The 17,799-nt window shown below is 43.5% G+C and overlaps 1 protein-coding gene across 6 annotated transcripts in view; it reads left to right on the top strand.

The window, feature by feature from the left end:
* PALM2AKAP2 (PALM2 and AKAP2 fusion) overlaps positions 1-16,012 on the top strand; it is a 270,694-nt gene extending 254,682 nt beyond the window's left edge. For all 6 annotated transcript variants that reach the window (XM_030969381.1, XM_030969380.1, XM_030969383.1 and 3 more), the window contains 2 exons: positions 3,300-3,478; positions 12,494-16,012. In XM_030969381.1, coding sequence (XP_030825241.1) covers positions 3,300-3,478; positions 12,494-12,586 — 272 coding nt within the window. In that variant the 3' untranslated portion in view covers positions 12,587-16,012. The remainder of the gene's footprint in view (positions 1-3,299; positions 3,479-12,493) is intronic.
* Positions 16,013-17,799: the final 1,787 nt, after the last annotated feature.

The following is a 17,799-nucleotide window of genomic DNA, read 5'->3' as shown; positions in this document are numbered from 1 at the left end:
TGAGAATCATTACAGGGGAGGTCTTGGTTCCGTGAAGGCTTTTCATCTGGAGCCACACCCTTTGTCAATATCTACTGTCTCAGGATGAGAGATGGGGAGTACCTAGCAGAGAAACCATGCCTGAGAGGTACTTTGGGAAGCTGCCATACCTGCCTTTTTGGTGCTTGTCCCTAAAGTATTGCCAGGTGAGGCATAAGGCGCATTGTGCTTGTGTGCAGGCACTCGAACACTTGCACAAGCATCAAGGAGAACTGCCTCCCGTGCCCATCTTCTGTTGCCATCAGCTGATGAACTAAATGAGAGAACTTCAGTGGGTGTTGTAAGCTTAGTGGGGAAGTTGCAGCTTAGACACACAAGCACTCAGATACCTCTAAATTGTCAGTAACTGTGAGGGATGTGTATGTGCTGTTCTTTTCTTTCTTCTCTCTACTTTCTCACCCTGAGTGGCAGCTGTGGAGCTTAAGCCTCTGTCAGAGAAGCCACTTCAGCTTCAAAACCATTTTCCGCTTCAGTTTTTCTCTAATAAAGACCTATGTTTAGGAAGCTTCTCAGGTCCAGCCATAGCCTGAAGATACTTTTTGTGTAGTAGGAAGAGGAGCAGAAACTTCAGGCAAGATATTTCGTGGTCGTTGCAAAATTTTTAATGCCTTGTATGCATGTACAGAATGAGGATCAGATATAATACATATGTATGAACTCCCTCTTAAAATCAGAATTATGAGAAAGGCTAGAGTAGAAATGTTCATGGAAGATGCTGTTTCCTTACCTCTTTATAGGCACTAGTATGAAAAAAAGAAAGTTAATAATTTTCTCCAGGGATTTCTCTGGAGTGCTCATCAGTCATCCCCAGAATACTTCCAGGAGTGTCTTAACAACATACCAACCCAGTTCATTTGCCCTTTGCTTTCTTACTCCCTCCCTAGTGGAGGATGTCTATGAAGTGAGAGAATCTTTGAGACACACTTTATTTACTGTTTGCTTGTTTGTGGTTTTGCATATTTGCATTGTTCACCTGGTGCTCAAGAAGAGCAGAGAAGCCCACGTCTCACCTGGAGTGGTAATGAGGCTGTGTGTTAATAGAGGAATCTTTTTTTATTTACTTTGGCAATCCCCTGAGTCCAGCACAGACTGGTTTCCTGCTGAAATGTCTTACTTTGAAAATTTTTCTCTGCTATGCAAATGTCTTAAAAAAATTTCAACAGCATCTCTAAGCAAAATCTCTAAGTAAATGTGTGTTTGTAGATTTGGGATGCTGTAGCTTTCATATAAATACAGATATGTATAATATGTGTACATATATTGTATATATATATTATATATATATATATATATGTACGTGCAATACAAAGCTTGGAGTCAATGATTTCTTGAAGGTCTCTTCCAACATTAATGTTTTTCTCATCTGTGATAATGGAAATTGATGGGCCTTGCATCCAGGGCAAACAGTCCTGCATGAAGATATCCCCTTTCTTAAATGGAAATCCCCAAAACCTACAATTTGCTTTGTTTTCCAGGCGAAGGGGAATGAAAGGATCTCTTTTCAGCCATTAGGCTTGTTTGTAGATTTGAGCATTCTGTGGTGTGTGTATCCCTGGAGAAGGTACAAGTTGGTCAGACATCTGAGAAGCCTCATTCTTCCCCTGTTATGTACATCCATCCAAGGCAATTACTAGTGTAAGGATGAAGTCCTTAATCAGCAAGATATCTGACGCTTAATCAGGCCTTTCATTTTCACCACACTTTTTTACCCAATGGGCCTAACTGGCAGGGTATCAGTAGTTTCAAGTCTCTCCTGCTGATCAGTCTAAGCTGTCACACATGGGTGCAGCTGGCCAGCTCAGGACCTACTGTTGGTCTCTGCTTTGGCAGCACAACTCCTCTTTATCTGTGGAGCAAGTTTTGATGCAACCCTGAGAAGAGCCTGTGCTCATAGAAGTTCTCCCTTCAGTCTCTGGTAGGGTGTTATAAAGAGGATGGATTCCCATCCTCATCACTGCCCTGCTTAAATTAAGCTAAAATTAAGCTCAAATTAATGAGAAACTAATCATGCTGGGTTTTCAACACTGATCAGAAATGGAAAACCCTGGCAGGAGAAGTTCTTGTAAAATACCTTTGGAGTGTTGGCTCATTTCTACTTTCAAGAATAAATCGTGTTGATTTTTACAGGAGATTTCAAGGCTGCTCTCTAGTGGCTGCAACTGTCATGACGCTTTTTGAAGGACCAGCTAGGGTTTTCATTTGTTTTATCAACAAGTTTCCTAGAAATCAGCATGATCCTTCTGATTATTTCACTTATTTTTAGGGGGTTTGCAATGGGTATTTTTCTCTTTTCATGGTATTTTTTTACATTCATTGAAGTGTCTTATTTCAAAGAGTTGATGGAAAAGGAAACATGATTTTCGTTCAGCATTTCTTTCTCCTGTCACAGCTGAGAACCCCCATGACCTGCCACTGTCATCCTCATTCTTCCCAGAAGGACATGGTGGGTGGTTCACCCTAAGTCAGCACCTGGTGATGAGAAAGGCAGGCTGTCCTTCCCAAAGAAGTATGGGTTGTCCACCCGTGAGTCCTTCTGCAGCTTACAGGCTTGTCCTGGAGTGCCTTTTACCTGCCTTTGGGGTCACTGTGCTCAAAACAGTGACCTTCCATGGGATGCAATGGACTCAGCCAGAGAGCAAAACGAGTTCTCTTTGGCTTTCCTTCAACCCGGAGGGAACTCAAAGGCACTATCTGAACCAAGAGTTTATAGGACAGAGACCTGATCCTCCTCTGCCACAGGAGCACTCTTTGCAACCTGCAGGAAACTGCTGCAGGGAAGAGCAGCACTGAGGATCGACCCAAAGCCTTTCTTGCTTACAAAGCAGATAAAAAGCACTGGAAAAAGAGAAGGTAGCTGTGTTTAACAAGATGCCTTCTTTGGATGTCTCGTGCATGGTCCCTGTGTTGCACTGGCTGAGCAAGAAAAAAATCGTCTTGTGGTTTTCCAGAATCTTACAAACATTTCCAAATCACAGAAATGTATCCTGTAGGAGGAAACAGGTATTTCAAGCAGGTACTTTTGTAAACGGTGGTTTTGTAAAAAGATTTTGTAGCGATTTTTTTGTAGTGGGTTACAGGAAGAGGGAGAATTTTTTTTAAAGTCTATGACCATCCTGATTTACCAGATTGTTTCACAGACTTCATTCCAAACTGTTTCCTCATTCAAAATCTGCTGGAAATGCTTCTCCAGCTGTCATCTTTGGTAAACAATTTGTGAGTCCTCAGCTTAGAAGGGGTCATTCTTTTTCATGTCATTGCAGGGAAGATAGAGAAGATCAAGCCTCCTCCATCCCCCACCGCAGAAGGCCCTGCCTCACAGTTGGACCCTCCACCCGAGGAGTCTGCAGGAGCCCAGCGACCCAAGAACCTGATGCAGACCCTGATGGAGGATTATGAAACACACAAAACCAAGAGACGAGAAAGGATGGATGACAGTGCGGTAAGCGCAGTTCTCCTTCTCCCTTTATGCTCTGTGATAGAAACCATGACTTGCAAGAACCAACAGACACTGAAAAAGGTCATTTCACCTGAATCTGATCAGATCACCTTGCAAAGTGGGTAAGGATTTTAACACATTGCAAGGGGCAGGTGTTCAAAACAGAAGGATGCAGGCCAGTGAAGAGGAAGTGTGTCACTGCAAATATTAAAGGCAACTCATATTACGTTTAATTTTCGGTAATTATGTTAACTAATAATAAGAGCAGTGTGTAGCTGCCCTGTAATTGGCAGATTCTGTTAATTCACACATCACCAGGACCCTCCAATGGTTTATTTCAGTGGTGTATTGAAATTTGTGGATCAAGCATGTATTCACACCTATGTTTGTAGACTGCCCCCCCCCACCCCCAAAATCCAATCCAAGTGTGCTCAGTCTTCACTGTAAGTTGATAATTTCCCCAGAAACCAGCAGTTGTGGAACTAGACTGGGAGTTAACTTGGATCCTTCAACAGCTGGCGTGTTGTTGCTGGATTTGTTGTCTTTCTTCCACACAAGCAGTAGTAGAGTTCATCTGAATTAAGGTGTTTCTGAATTAAGGTAGTCTTTATTAGAGACACCAATAAGAAGAGCTACAGATTTTTTAACTGAAGTATCAAAATTCGGGAAAATCTCTTTTTCCTAAGAGAGCATGAGCTGTTTCTTATTCAGAGTCATTATTACTGTGCAATGAGTGCAGAAGATAGTAAGATACAAGTTCAGTGTCAGAGTCAGTGTTTGCTGAAGCAGCCAAAGTCCTCCAGACATTTCCCAAAGATGTCTGAACAATGACCCTACTGCCAAGGACACTCCAACAAACTGCTTTCTAGTAATGTTCACTAAAGGCGGGTTCTTATTAGATGTAAGTGAAGTTTTGTAACACAAGTACTGCACTAGTGTGGCAGCTTTTAGTTGCTTGCGGATATTGCACAGTTACAAAAGGCAGTAAAAATCAGAAGGAATGCAATATGGAGGGGTCCTGTTGCACTCCTGTTGGCTAACTAAAAATGCAGATAGATTTGTTTCCAGTGCACACCCAAATTTCTGGTCCCTTATTCTACTGAGGCCACTGAAGAACAAGGTTCCATTATCCATCAGACTTCTACAGCAAATAGAAAACCAGCTTGTGCACAGGAGCATGTCTTGTTCTGGCAGTGGCATCTTGGGGCAACATCTTAGGAAGGAGCCACTCTGGTTTCTCTCCCTCCCCAAAGCACCCAGTGAAACAGAGTGGTCCCACCTGCTCTGGTGGGTGCTGTTTCCTGGCATCTCCCCAGAGCATCTGCCCCTGAAGGTGCTCAGAGGCTTGCAGGGCAGCACTCATGACCTTTACAGAAGCTGAAAGGAACATTAAAAAGAGTTGGGTATAAAACGCCCTCTGTGCAAACCAGCCCTGGAGTCTCACACTGAGACCATTGGCCTGGTGGCTGCAAACTTCAGAGCAGCTGCTCTGCTGATGGGATGGCACTCAGCTTGTACTCACCCTGTGCTCTTCCTCTGCCCCGGTGAAGAGTGAAGGTGACCTGCCCAGCCTGTGAAGTGGTAGCTTGTGGCTGGAATCTTAGGTGCTGCTCATTTATTTACCTGAGCACAGTTCCTCAAGTGCTTGCAGAGCTGCACACATGCTCCTGGAAGGTGGACTGGCCACAGTTGCCTGGTCTCTGCTACAGTTTGAAGTGATGTCCTGTCCAGAGTGCTGGTCAGTGGTCTGGGCAGTATCTGACCACAGAGGTGTGCTCTGGGTGCCATCTCAGCTCTCCCCTGCTGCTAAAGCTGCCCGGCCACTGACAACCCAAAGATGCACTGCCAGAGCATTGGTGCCACTGAGACAACCTGTGGGATAGATCCTTTTCTGGCATGAATTGTCAAGACTTGTGTGAATTTGAAAAGTCCCAGTGCATACCAGTGTCCCACAGTGTTGAGGTTCGTGGTCATTCTCCTCTTCTATAAGCCCACTGCGTAAAGCCAAACGACTTTTTTTGCTGCTGCCCACCCAAAATCCTATTAGATGTCTGTGTCCTGCAGAGCCCAGAGAGAACTTTCTGAGATCAGTGGGAGTGTTTTGTTTCTTTTCCCTGGCTTTTTCCACTCTCCGTTGGTAAACAACTCTGCCATTGCCTTTGCCTGTCAATGGCATAATTTTAATAAGAAGTGATGCACTTGTACCACTGTCAGTTTGAGTGAATATTTTATAGTCCAGGCTAAGCACCTATTTATTTAAAAACCAAATAGCTTTAATTCGTCAGCAGAGAGCATTTGAGCAGTGTTCTCAGGAAAAAGTGTTTCTGTAACTAAAGAAACAAAATAGCCAATCACTGCACTATTTTTAAAAATACATTAAATACAGCAGGAGAAGGAGCATAACTGACAACCAGACAGGCAGCTGCTCCTTGGAGTATTATGTCCTGAGAGCTGAATGTGGCTCAGCATTGCCCTAAGTGAGTGAGGAGAACTAGGGACTTCCTCAAGTACTGGAAGCAGTCAGGGTGCCTGGCACAGCAGCCATGGTCTCCTGAATGGAGAGATTTGTGGAAAGGTTTCATGTCCATGGGAGCTCCCTTTCATGCTGAGCACACCAGTAGTACTGATGTACAGAGATCCACTTTCACCCTGTGTAAGACACAACAAAAGACAGGAGGGTGGTTTCTGTAGGGCATTCACCCTCTGTAGTCTCTCCTTTGGGCATCACCACCTTCTGTTTCATGTCTGGCTTCAGTGGCTTTAGTGGCTACAACGTGGCCTCTGTCGTCAAGGCTTGTGGGTTATGCCTTTCAGAAAGAGAGGGCAAATCAAGCACATCTTGGAAGAGCTGTGCTGCTCAGGAAGAGGGGCAGTTTCTTCCAGAGGATGTGTTGCAGTACAGGTTTCAGCAGATGAGTGAAAGAGAAAAAGCAGCAGCAAGGAAATGGGTCAAGCACTGATGGTAAACAAGACTGAGACTGGCCAAGCAACATCATTAAAATAACACCAAACTGGCTAATCTTTACTTTTTCTTTTTTATGACACTAAGTTGCTTGAAGTTTTATACTGTGGAATGTGCCAGTTCTTGGAATTTCTGTAGTTTGTTCTTGTTTCCTAGTTATAACATGCTTGTTCAATGTACTAATGCTGGTCTTTTCCCTTTCTACCAGTACACCTGTAAATTACTGTCTAGCAAGGTTACTTCTGAGGTACTTTTCAAGTGCTTGTTTATTTTTGCTTCTTCTTGCATGGTGGTTCCAAGTGCATGTTGCTGCAGTTGTCATTTTCATAGTGTGTGCCGGTGACATTTCATATAAAAAAATATATGTGTGTGTGTGTGTGTGATACTTGGTTATATATCTCTCATCAGCAAATATTTCTGTGGCTGGTTTTCTAACCCTTGGATTCTAGTTACAATTTCTGGCATGGGAGGGGCTGTAATTAAAGGGATGGGAGCTGTTGCCTGGGACTAGAGCATTCCTGAGGTGAGAAATGAGAACTTCCCCTTAATCCCTCTTACTATTTAGCTGGCAAAGCTACACATGGGATCCAAGTGTCTTCAGATGCTGCATGGCTTTCCTTTGTCATTGATTACAATGTATTTAATACTATCAAAACCTCTAGTATTTTTATATAAAAAAACTGCACACCATCCTTTGATCTGTGGAAGAGTCAGATCCAAGTGCATGGCCTCAGTCTGTTTCATATTGTGAACCTTTCCTTGTCCTTGTCTGTTGTGATGTGATGACTGATCACAGTCCCACAACTTAGCATCAGTGTTTGTCTCAGGGTGGAATAAACCCAAATCTGCCAAATAAAGGGTATTTACAGTGATATTCAGTATTTAAGCAAAGTAGTAATTGGCACAGTCCTTATACCTCCAAAGCTGGACTTCACCAAAGTAAGTAATTTTTAGAGCAGGTAGTTGATACTAACTACAATGTTTGTTTCTGCAATGTTTGTTAATGAGGTGCTTGGTAATATGTGTATTTCAAATGCCTATAATTTTCTTTATAGATTGTGGTAATGACTGATACTCATTTGTCCAACATCAGCACTTTTTTATAAACCTGAATCTTCCATTTCTTTTTCTATTCCATAATATATTTGACCACATCAGCTACCTCAAGACAAGTACGTGAACATTTTCTGACCTGGAGAGTAAAGCAAAGACAAGCCATTTCCTATTCATTAAATAATTGAGAATAGGTTTTATCACACTGATACAAGCCAGTGACTGATCTTTGTGTATTTATAGATAGTTAAATCAGTATCAGAGCAGTGTGCTTTCAGAGTCTGGGTTTTAAACAGAGGTTGTGCCTTTTCTCCTCCATAATATATGCACAATATATTGTGTCTAAGTCAAGATTTGTGAGCAGCAGGTAGTGATCAGAGTGTTCAATGTTGTGTGAGAGGCAGAAGTTCAAGTGTAGTTTTTACAGGCCCAGGCCATTGTCTTCTGCCGGGAAGAGTTTTGTGTCCATCTTGTGTTATAGTAATGATACAGAGTAAGGAGCTGAAAAAGAGTATGTATGAATGGGAAAGGGGCTAGAAATAAAAAATACTGTAGGACACAGCAACTCCTCATGCAGGTGAAAGTATGTTCTCTGGCTATTCCCCAGCATCCATCCTCAAACTGAAGAAACCATGTGATTCTCACTGGAAATCTTCAGCTGAAGCTAGGCAGAGCAACAGCAAGACTCAAGGCACAGCTGACCTGTGTCTCCTGTTCACTAGAGCCTTCCAAAATGCACTCTGGTGCAGGCAGGTGGCTCAGTTTTAATCATTGTAGCTGTGCCACCTGTGCTTGCCCTGGCTTGGGAGCAGGGGCATCCACATAGTCATCCTGACAGCTCCACTCTGGAAAGCAGAACATAGCCCCCCAGCAGGGCACAGTAAGTGCTGAAGTTCAGCTACCACAGCAGCTACATCCTGCTTCATTAGGGTGATGTGTTGCATCTCCCCCAGATTCCTGCAGCCTGTAATAGCAGCACACCCCACTGCTGTTTAAAGAGACCTAAGTGCATGCCCTTGTATAGGATATATTTATCCTCAAAACCCTCTGTTTTTGACCTTACAGCTATACATACATTCAAATGTACAGGACACTAGCTTGAGTTTCCATAATACCAATCACGCTGTAGCAGATAACTGCAGTAAGGTGATTTATGCAACATTAAAGGCTACTGCTGAAAATTTTTGTGTTACTAAACAAAAGATGAACTAGATTTGATGATACTAGATTTAATGGCATGGGGGCACACAGTTCTTGTGTTAATACTGAGAAGCAGCAATTTAATACTGGCACTGTCTTGTTTCAAGTAAAGAAATTTTAGTCTCAGATACCCAGCTCCTCACTGTGTTTACTAGCAGTCGGGTATTCAGTAAACAGCATTAAGTGGGTACAGTAAAGAAAGTACCTTCATGCAGAAGAAATAGATGTTCTCTCAGTAGTTCCAGCATTTAAAGCATTTCGTTTATCATTCCTGAGCAGGAACACTCACATCTGCAGAAGCAGGCAGCCTCTTGCCTGCATTTGTGCTTCCATTTCTTTATGTACTGTGCTCCATGAATGTGTTTTCTGCAGCAACTTTACCACATAGTACTCACAGATTTTAGACATGCAGACTTTTGCATTTTCTGTTTTCTTTTCTTCTTTTAGTTCTTCCAGATTCAGATGGAAAGAATCAGTTAAATATTAAACCTCAGAAAAACTGTTTCGCTTCCACATCAGTTTTGCTACTACTGTTCAACAAAAATTGTCATGTACTCTATAGCAGTCAGTTTTATGTTTACTCAAAAATAACACCACTATTTCAGTGGTTGTGATAAATATTACTTGGGCTAAAGAAAAATATATATATATATATATATATATATATATATATATATATATATAGCTTACTCTTGTCAGTAAGAGAGCACTTATTAAAGCTGTAAGCTGTGTGCTGGGTTTGTTAAATCTGATGATGGGAAACTCAGCATGATGATGGAAACTCTCCATCTCTAGGATGGATAGAAAAATTATTCATATGCCACCTAAAAGTGGCAGCTGTTTCAATTTTTTTTTTCCCAAAATCCCCCCAAAAAATTTAAATCTTCAAGGAAAGAACCTTCTGCAATTCTTAGCGAGATCTTGAGCTGCAACCACAAGATCCATAAAGACATTTTCTGCTGAGAGATGAAGAGCAGTTCTTACAGCCCTGCGTATCTTTTGTCTTTCCCTCACACCTACTTCTGCTCTCCAAGTTCTTCCTCTTCTACTACAGCTGGTATTCAAATCACCTCTGCCAAATAAATCATTTTATGTAACATTGTTTTTTTCCCTGGTGTGGCCTTTTCAATAGGACATAGTTCACAGCTGAAGGAGCCTAAGCTTAAGTGAAGCGCCTGCTTCATGATCGTCCTGCAGTTGTGGCCCTGGCTGCCTTAGGACAGACACCCTGAGCACCAATCTGCCCCTGCCTGCACCCACTCAGCTGATGCAGGGCATTGTCAAGGAGGGTGCTTGTGAAGCATTGACATAGCATTTTTGACTTGCTGTGGAAAGCCTGGGGGTGCTGCACTCATTATGGGTCTAGAGTCAGCCCTGATACTGGCCAGATTTATTTTAAAATTGAGATAGTTGGCTATTTTTAGGCAAGCAGTTTCCTGGGTCATGATTTCAATGCTCCATTGAGGAGTCCCAATTCCCCACTCAGTCATTCCAGTTGCATGCTATAATTATGCCACTGTTTCCTCTAGAGGGTCTAAAACTGTCACAGCCTTGTAAAAAACAAGGGTTGTTTTAGGTCAAACACTCTTTACAATAGATTAGAAGAATAATTCTGGAATAACTATTCAAAAGGATCTTTAGTTTATATGCTGTACCATTTAGTGTTAATACTGAGCCAGACTTGATTTCTTGCAAGGTGCAAGTCCACATGCTATGCCCTCAGGGTACCTCTGATACTAATCTGGATACAGTTTCGCTTGGAGACCCAGCAGCATTTGTAGAAGCTGACAAACTGTGGGGTAGGTGTGCAGACCAGGGATAAATGGAAGAAACCCCAGTGCCATCTTTGAAGACAAATAGAAGCTGACTGTTCCAAAGCGGGAATCCCCAAAGTTCAGGCATCCTGACTGTTGCAATCCATCACCAGAGACCCTCCAAATACTGTGATGTCCAGCAAATACTGTGATGTCTCCTCTCCTCTCCTCTCCTCTTCCTCTCCCTCTCCCTCTCCCTCTCCCTCTCCCTTTTCCTTTTCCTGTGAGCACATTTGCCCCTCTGCTAGGAAGAACAGAAACCACTCAGCCCTGGTCCCTCCTCCTGATGGTTCTTCTGCAAAAAGAGGAAGCATGATTTTGGGCAAAATTTCAGAAAAAAATTCCACTAGTGGAACTGGACTAACTTTGTAGCCACGGTCAGTGCTGAGAATGAAATGGAGTTTTTGTTAAAATTCATCTCTGTTGGCCAGATTTTGTCTTTAGGTCTTTGGCTAGTTCAGAGTCATAGTCAAAAGAAACTAAGAGGGCAAAGAAATACTAATGCTGGCGAACTCTGTCCTATCTTCAGCTCCTGAATGAAGATCTAGAGGTTACAATTAGCATAAATGCAGTAATGCATTCTCGTTCCCATAAGCAAAGTTATGGTGGCCTGTAATTTCAGCTGGCAGTCAGAGCTGATTTTCTGATACTGCCAGTACAGTATGTATTCTTCCAACCACAGCTTGTCACAAGCTGGAAGAAGAATTTCTTTAGTCTTAAATTATTTACTTTTGTTCTAGTCAAGGCTTATGTCCTCACTGCATGTGACTTTCTTCACAGAAGAATAAAATACCATCATCCTATCTCAAAAGGTCATCTACTCTTCTGCAGTCAGGGATTGTGCAGAGCAGCTTGCAGGAAGCATTAGGGATGAGGGATGGCCAGCATCACTTCAATGAAAAGTCATGTATTTGTTGTGGGATTTTTTTGAGCTGACGTAAAAAGCTTCAAAAGCTTGCTTCTTCTTTGGGAGAGATGGTTAAAACGCACTGAGGACAATTGACATTGCCAGCTCTGTAGTTTCATCATGGAGCTGTTATTCAGTGTTGGTCAGAAAATAACACTGTCATGTGCTTCTGTAAGAAGGCTCCAGGCCACTTTATACCTCATTCTGCTCTGTGGAAAACACCCACAGCCATGCATTATTTGCTGAGGAGTACCTCAGATCCATCACAATAATGCCTTTTGGTGTAGTCTTGTTTTCTTTTTGACTTTCTCAAAACACGTGTCAAAACTGTTTCTTACATTTGTTTGTGTGTGTGCATATGTACAAATAGATACAGTGTGTGCATGTACCCGTGTGTATGATGTGTGTATATGAAATACATATAAATGTATTAGGCTCATCTTGTACCAGGCTTTGTAGGCCTTCCTCGTGTAAATCTCCTTTCGCATGTGCGTGGAGTGATTTTTCACTCCAGGATTTTTCACTTTCATCACAGTGTGCCGTAGCTGCAGCCCCACGATCACGAGAAGGGGCCGGGGCAGGGGCCAGGGGCAGGCACTGCTGCCAAGTCCTGCCCGAGAGGGTGATGTGCTGAAATAGATGGCTGTCAGCTTCCCAGGCCTCATGTGCAGCTTCAGAGCAGCCTCTGGACAAAGCTGCAGGGTGCTTGCTGGCTCCTGCAGTTTTAGTTTGAAACTATACTAAACTTGGCCTTGGGGAGAGGACCAAGATCTGGACAGGGCAAGTGCAGCTGGGCTGGTAGAGGTCAGCTGGGACTCCCTTGCAGAGAGCCAGATGCTGCCAGAGACCTCCTACGTCTTCTGTCTTCCTGTGGTGTGGCTTTGCTCCTGTGTGCCATCTTCCCTCTCTCACACAGCAAGTGCTTCCATTGCATGTCTTCCTTCCTGCACAGGGTGTGGCGCTGGAGCCCCGTGGGAGGGCCAGCCTGGCTGGTCCCTGCCTGCCTGGGTGCGCAGTGGGGACACCCTGAGGGCAGGGCCAGCTGAGTGACATCCTGTGCTTTCCTTTTCTCTCCTGACCAGGTCCTGGAGGCAACCAGGGTGAACCGCAGGAAGAGTGCTCTGGCGTTGCGCTGGGAAGCTGGCATTTATGCCAACCGAGAGGAGGATGAATAACCACTCTGCAGTGTGAAGACAGCAACCAGGCATGCCGGAACCAAAAAAATGAGAAAGGAAGAAAGAAAAAAAAAGCAAACACAAAAACCCACCATGAAAGCAGCAGCATTTTAGTCCAATATTTATTAAATACACAACAGACTCGGTGCACATAGACACAGAAATGATCCAGCTCCTGGCAATCCTAAAACTACAGGAAAAACACACCTAGAAAACAGCCCCTTCTTCTTCCCTCCATCTCCCCTCTGAAATAATGCGATGGAGAGGGTGCAGGGGGTGGGAGCCCTTGGGGTGGGCACAATAGGGTGACTGCGCCCATGGACCAGACAGGCTGCAGGCATGTGTCAGGAAGTCATTCGTGGAGGAGTCTGCGGCCAGGGCTCACACCTGTATTTCTCGCTGACTAAATTGCCAGCCCTGCTTGCCCCCAGGACCACGGTAGCTCCTGTCAGAACCTCCTGCAGTTCCTTCGCCTCCCCCAGCCGCTGCACAAGACCGTCGGCATTAATTCGGCATACTCTTATCCAGCCACAAAACACAAAGATACTGCCCTCTGTTCTGTTTCTTTGAGGAGACTGAAGGGTTGGGTTTGGGATTGGGTTGGTTGGTTTTTTGGGGGGAGGGTTCTGCTCCCCTTTCTAGCAATTTATCTGTTTAAAACAAGAAAAACCCAACAAACAGGGAGGCAGTTACTGCAAATGTACAATCCAGCAAACTCAGTCAAACAATCCTTGTGTTGCAAACACAAGCCATCACCATTTAGGAGTGGAATAGATGGGGATGAGAGCTAAGCCAAATGGATTACCTTAGCTTTAGGATCCTATATGCTTGCAATATCACCTGAACTCCAGGTTCTCAGAGCATATTTACGCAACAAAGTTTCTAAGTAGAAAATCTGTATTTAGCGGATGACAACTATTTTTTGATGGTGGGGTGGGAAAGAATGGCATATGTGTAAAATCTTTGAAGATGGATAATTTGAAGTAGAAAGGTAGTGGGAAAGGGATACAAATAAAGGACATTTAATTTTTAAATGAGGCAATAAATGAACTAAGCCAGACTCTGGCCTAGAAAGAGGTATGAAATAAAGAAGAAAGAGAGTTATGTCTTCAACTATATTTATACAACTTAAAAAGCCTTTGAAGTAGAGTGCTTTGTGGAAGTCTTCACGTTTCCAGGCAACAAAAAAGCTAAAGGGCATAATGAGTTGGAAGGAATGAGCAAGGAAGAGCAAACAAGGGAAGAAAATATTATTTTAGCCGTTCAGCCAGTGTTTTCAGCGCTACAAGCAAACCATAGAGCCTTTAGTTATTGCTTAGGCTTGGGATCAGCAGTGAAGGATTAGTGTGGATGTGTGTGTGTGTGTGTGAGTGTGTGGGAGTGTGTGGGGGAGTGCATGAGGCTGGCATACCACAAAGTGTATGGCAGTGCGTGCACTGATTATTTTCTCCACAGCTGTTTACCAGCTATAGGGGTGAGTTGCTATTTTTTTTTTTTCGAAAGGGGATATAAAAATAAGGCACTGAGTTAATGCAGTATTTGTGATATTAAAATTTGACCCAACATGGTATTTGCATGAGTCACAATTGCAAAGTATTGACCAGTTTTGTAAGCTGACGATTAGGAAAAGAAATGTGGTATTTATTCTTGTGCTTCATATTTGTATGTAGTATAGAGGCTGCGGGTTTACTCTTTCTTATCACCAAGCAATACAATAGGAATATTTTACAACTGGGAACCATAATTTCTGGACTAGAAACAGAAAAATTCGGGAGGTGATGGGAAAAAAGACATCAAACCTTTTTTCTCTAAAAAATATTCTTTCTTTTTTATAATCAATTATTATTTAGGTATCTTTTAAGAAGTCATCAGCCAGAATACTGTGTCCTCCCTAAGCCATTCCTTGGTTTCATGACCTGCTGTGCTGTTTTATCCTGAAACAGTGAGCTCATTTAAAATGAGTACCAATACTGTGAACATATTTCTGGTGCTTTTTTTAAACAAACACAGAGCTTGCAACCAAATTATTCACCACCACCGCCCTTCAGATCCTCCAGCATGTGATTTCTGTCCATGGACACTTGTAATTTTCAGGCTTATTTTCAGGGAACTGTAGTAAATACATTTATATCTACCCATTGACTCAGTTCTTTCCATGTTCCCTGTAAGTGCTACTGAACTGAAGAAAACCTGCTGAACCAAGAGTTCACTGTGATGAGGGCAGCGAGCTTATTTCAAGGAGAGGCACCATGGGGAGGTTCCATGTCTGTGAAGGAGTTATGTATCTAATGAAGTGGACCTGTTTTTCAGGCATGGTAATCAAGGGTGAATCAAGGGCAATTCCTGTCTCAAGGCAGGTTGTTACCATGCAGCTGTAGAAAAAGCACCAGCACCAGTGCAGCACTAGTGAGACCATATGTCACGTAGCTGCAGATGTGAGCCCCACACACCTGTGTCAAGAAGATTCCTGGCCTTTGGGGAGAGCTTAAGAGAGCAAGGAGTTTCTGACAATAGCAGATGGCCTCTGTGGTGTGGTGGTCTTGCGTTAAATGGCACTCATGAGAGTTTCCCCCAGTATTTGCTCCTGATAGCTGGGTCAGCCCTGGACTATCTTCCCAGGAACTTGCATCTTTATTTTCTTTAGTCTGTAGGCCTGTTTTTCCTTCCGGCTTTCTCACTGGAAGCCAGTGACAATAATTACCCATCAAAAGACATATTTTCATGCTGTGTTCTCTGTTACAGAAGCATTTCCTTTCAACCCCTGCAACAAAAGTATTTCAGTCCAGGACAGACAGACTTTTCACCCAGCAGTTTTTCTCTTCCAGAAATTATGAACACTTTTAGTCAGCAGCACATTTAGTGCTGTGGTAACAAGAGTGAGATGCAGTTTACTTGCCTCTGTTATTTCATTTGCATGCTACCAAGCTTAGGTGTTTATAAGTATACGGCAGTAATACATATCTATCTATATATGACTATATCAAATGCAACAAAAGAGCACTATTGCAGAGTTAACTTTGTCTCCACAAAAAGAAATGCTCAGATCCTTTCCCGTGGCAAAGACTGGTTTTAATGAAACTGTGTATTGAAAAATAGTTAAGCATTAGCATTTGTGATTGTGATAATCGGTTTGAGGTTACAGTGCAGGTTTTCTGAACAATTTGTTTTTAAAGCTGCCGATTTGGGCTTCATCTTGCTCTGTACTGACATTTCTGAGGGAAAATAGAGTAGTATTGACATGTTTGGCAACCAAAAGGCAGCATCTTTGTCATGACTTATCAACCAGTTTCAACAATACCTGGCTTTCTGTATGTTAACCACTTAAATGTTATCCTGCTTCTGTTTTATAGTGACTGTGAGGCCTACAATGCAAGTATATAATTATTTTCTCATTAAAATAGAAACCTGTGTTGTGTTTCTATAAAACTGCCTGTTTGTTCATGTTATTGCAGGAAGGTGTGCCCCTGAAAGCTGCATGTAGCTGGAAGAGAGTGGCCTGTGTCCCACCTCCCGTGGCAGTCAGTCGGTCTCTTCCTGTGGTTCTTGACCTGGTATCTCTCTCTTTGTCTAGAGGTGGGGGAGATCTCTCCCCACTTGGTGGTGTCAGTTGCAGGAACAAGAGCATCCCTGCACATTTCTTTTCCACTATCATGCTTGTGGAGGTTTGCAGAGGCCAAATATGATGAATCTCATGACCTTTCTTTCCTTGCTTCTTTCAACCCTGCAGGAGCCCCACTGTCCTGCACAGCCGAGCACACCCTTCAGCCAGCTGTCCATTTGTCACAGCCTGGCTGCAGCAACCAGCTGCTTGCCCGTTGGCCTCACACCCCCTTCAGGGTCAGCTGGATGAGGGGAGATCCCCCCCCTTGCCCCTGTGAGGAGGCAGCTGCCAGCTTTTCCCTGCAAGAGCTGGGAGGTGCCAGAGCACCGGGTGTACCTCAGAAGGGCCACAGGGACTTGTTGGGATCTAGCCAGGTTCATGCCAGCCTCTGCCCCTCCCTGTGCCGGGAACAGCCAAGTACTTAATTACAGCCCTCTGTGGGAAGCAGTAGAGGACACTGGTGATTTTGGTGGGAGTTGCCTAGGGACAAGTGCTGCCTGCAGTTCGTGCTCTCCATAACACCAGTCCTCTTCTCCCTGTGCAGATAGTATCAGAAATGCCTATGGAGAAAATCAGTTGTGGATTTACTTGCCAATGTAGTAAATGGAAGTCAAGAAATGGGCTAGAGAACAAGCTTGAAAATTTACCCACCAGTTCCAATCCCTCTGTCTTTGAAAAAAAAGGTGTTGCTGTCTTCTCACACAGGAGAGGCTTTCTGTCTTCCTCTGCCTTGCCTTGCTCTGTGCCAAGAAGGATGGTGTACTAGTGGCACGCAGTGGGAAAAGGAACTCTTAGGCATCTTCTTTGGATTTAAAGTGAATTAAAAGTGAAAACTGGACTCTTGCAAGGGAGCATTCAGACATTGCAAAAGTAATTCAATGACACCAGTGGGTGGCAGCAGGTCAGGAATTTTGTGGTTGGTTCTGCTGTTATCAGCTGTTGTCTGTTTCATAACGCACTCAGGACATTTAAAGTCCCTGTCACCCCATTGCGTAGCTGAAATGGCATGTGCTAAACTTCAGAGTGTTTTTTACAATGTAGGTAAGGACTATAGAAGAGCATTTTATCAATAATTTCTGGCATAGCCCCATAGAAGTTGAAGATACTGCACTTCATTTAGTTTCAAGTGGCTTTAAGGGGCCCCAGAACAATGGGAAAGCAAATGGAGAGGCAAAGAATCCCCTCTACAGAGCCAGGATTTATAAAACTGCTTTAAAAGGAGGGAGAGCACTCAATACAGTGTTTTCAGGTGTGAATGGGCACGGGAGATTAAAAAATCATACAAACAGGCATCTGTAGTGTAAGGAAGGCATTTCAGAGCAGCACAAGCTGTAACAGGGTGCAGGGACAGAGCTACAAATATAAGCATGAACTTTAGCACTAAAGACTTCCACTTATGTTCTAGCTGCTGAATTGACTGAGGGGGATGGTGCAGGAAACTACTAGCAGTCTGGATCCAGCCCTCCACTCCTTCCCAAGCTAAAGGCTGAAAGCATCCTGGTGTTTCATGTGGCTCAAGACTGAGATCCAAGGGCTATCCTGTCACTTCAGCAATAACGAGGAAAACAAACAAAATGCTAAACAGCAAACAAGCAGCAGCAGAAAAATAACC

Source organism: Camarhynchus parvulus, chromosome Z, assembly GCF_901933205.1.
Source record: "Camarhynchus parvulus chromosome Z, STF_HiC, whole genome shotgun sequence".
NCBI lineage: Eukaryota > Metazoa > Chordata > Aves > Passeriformes > Thraupidae > Camarhynchus > Camarhynchus parvulus.
This window is presented reverse-complemented; position numbering and strand designations above follow the sequence as displayed.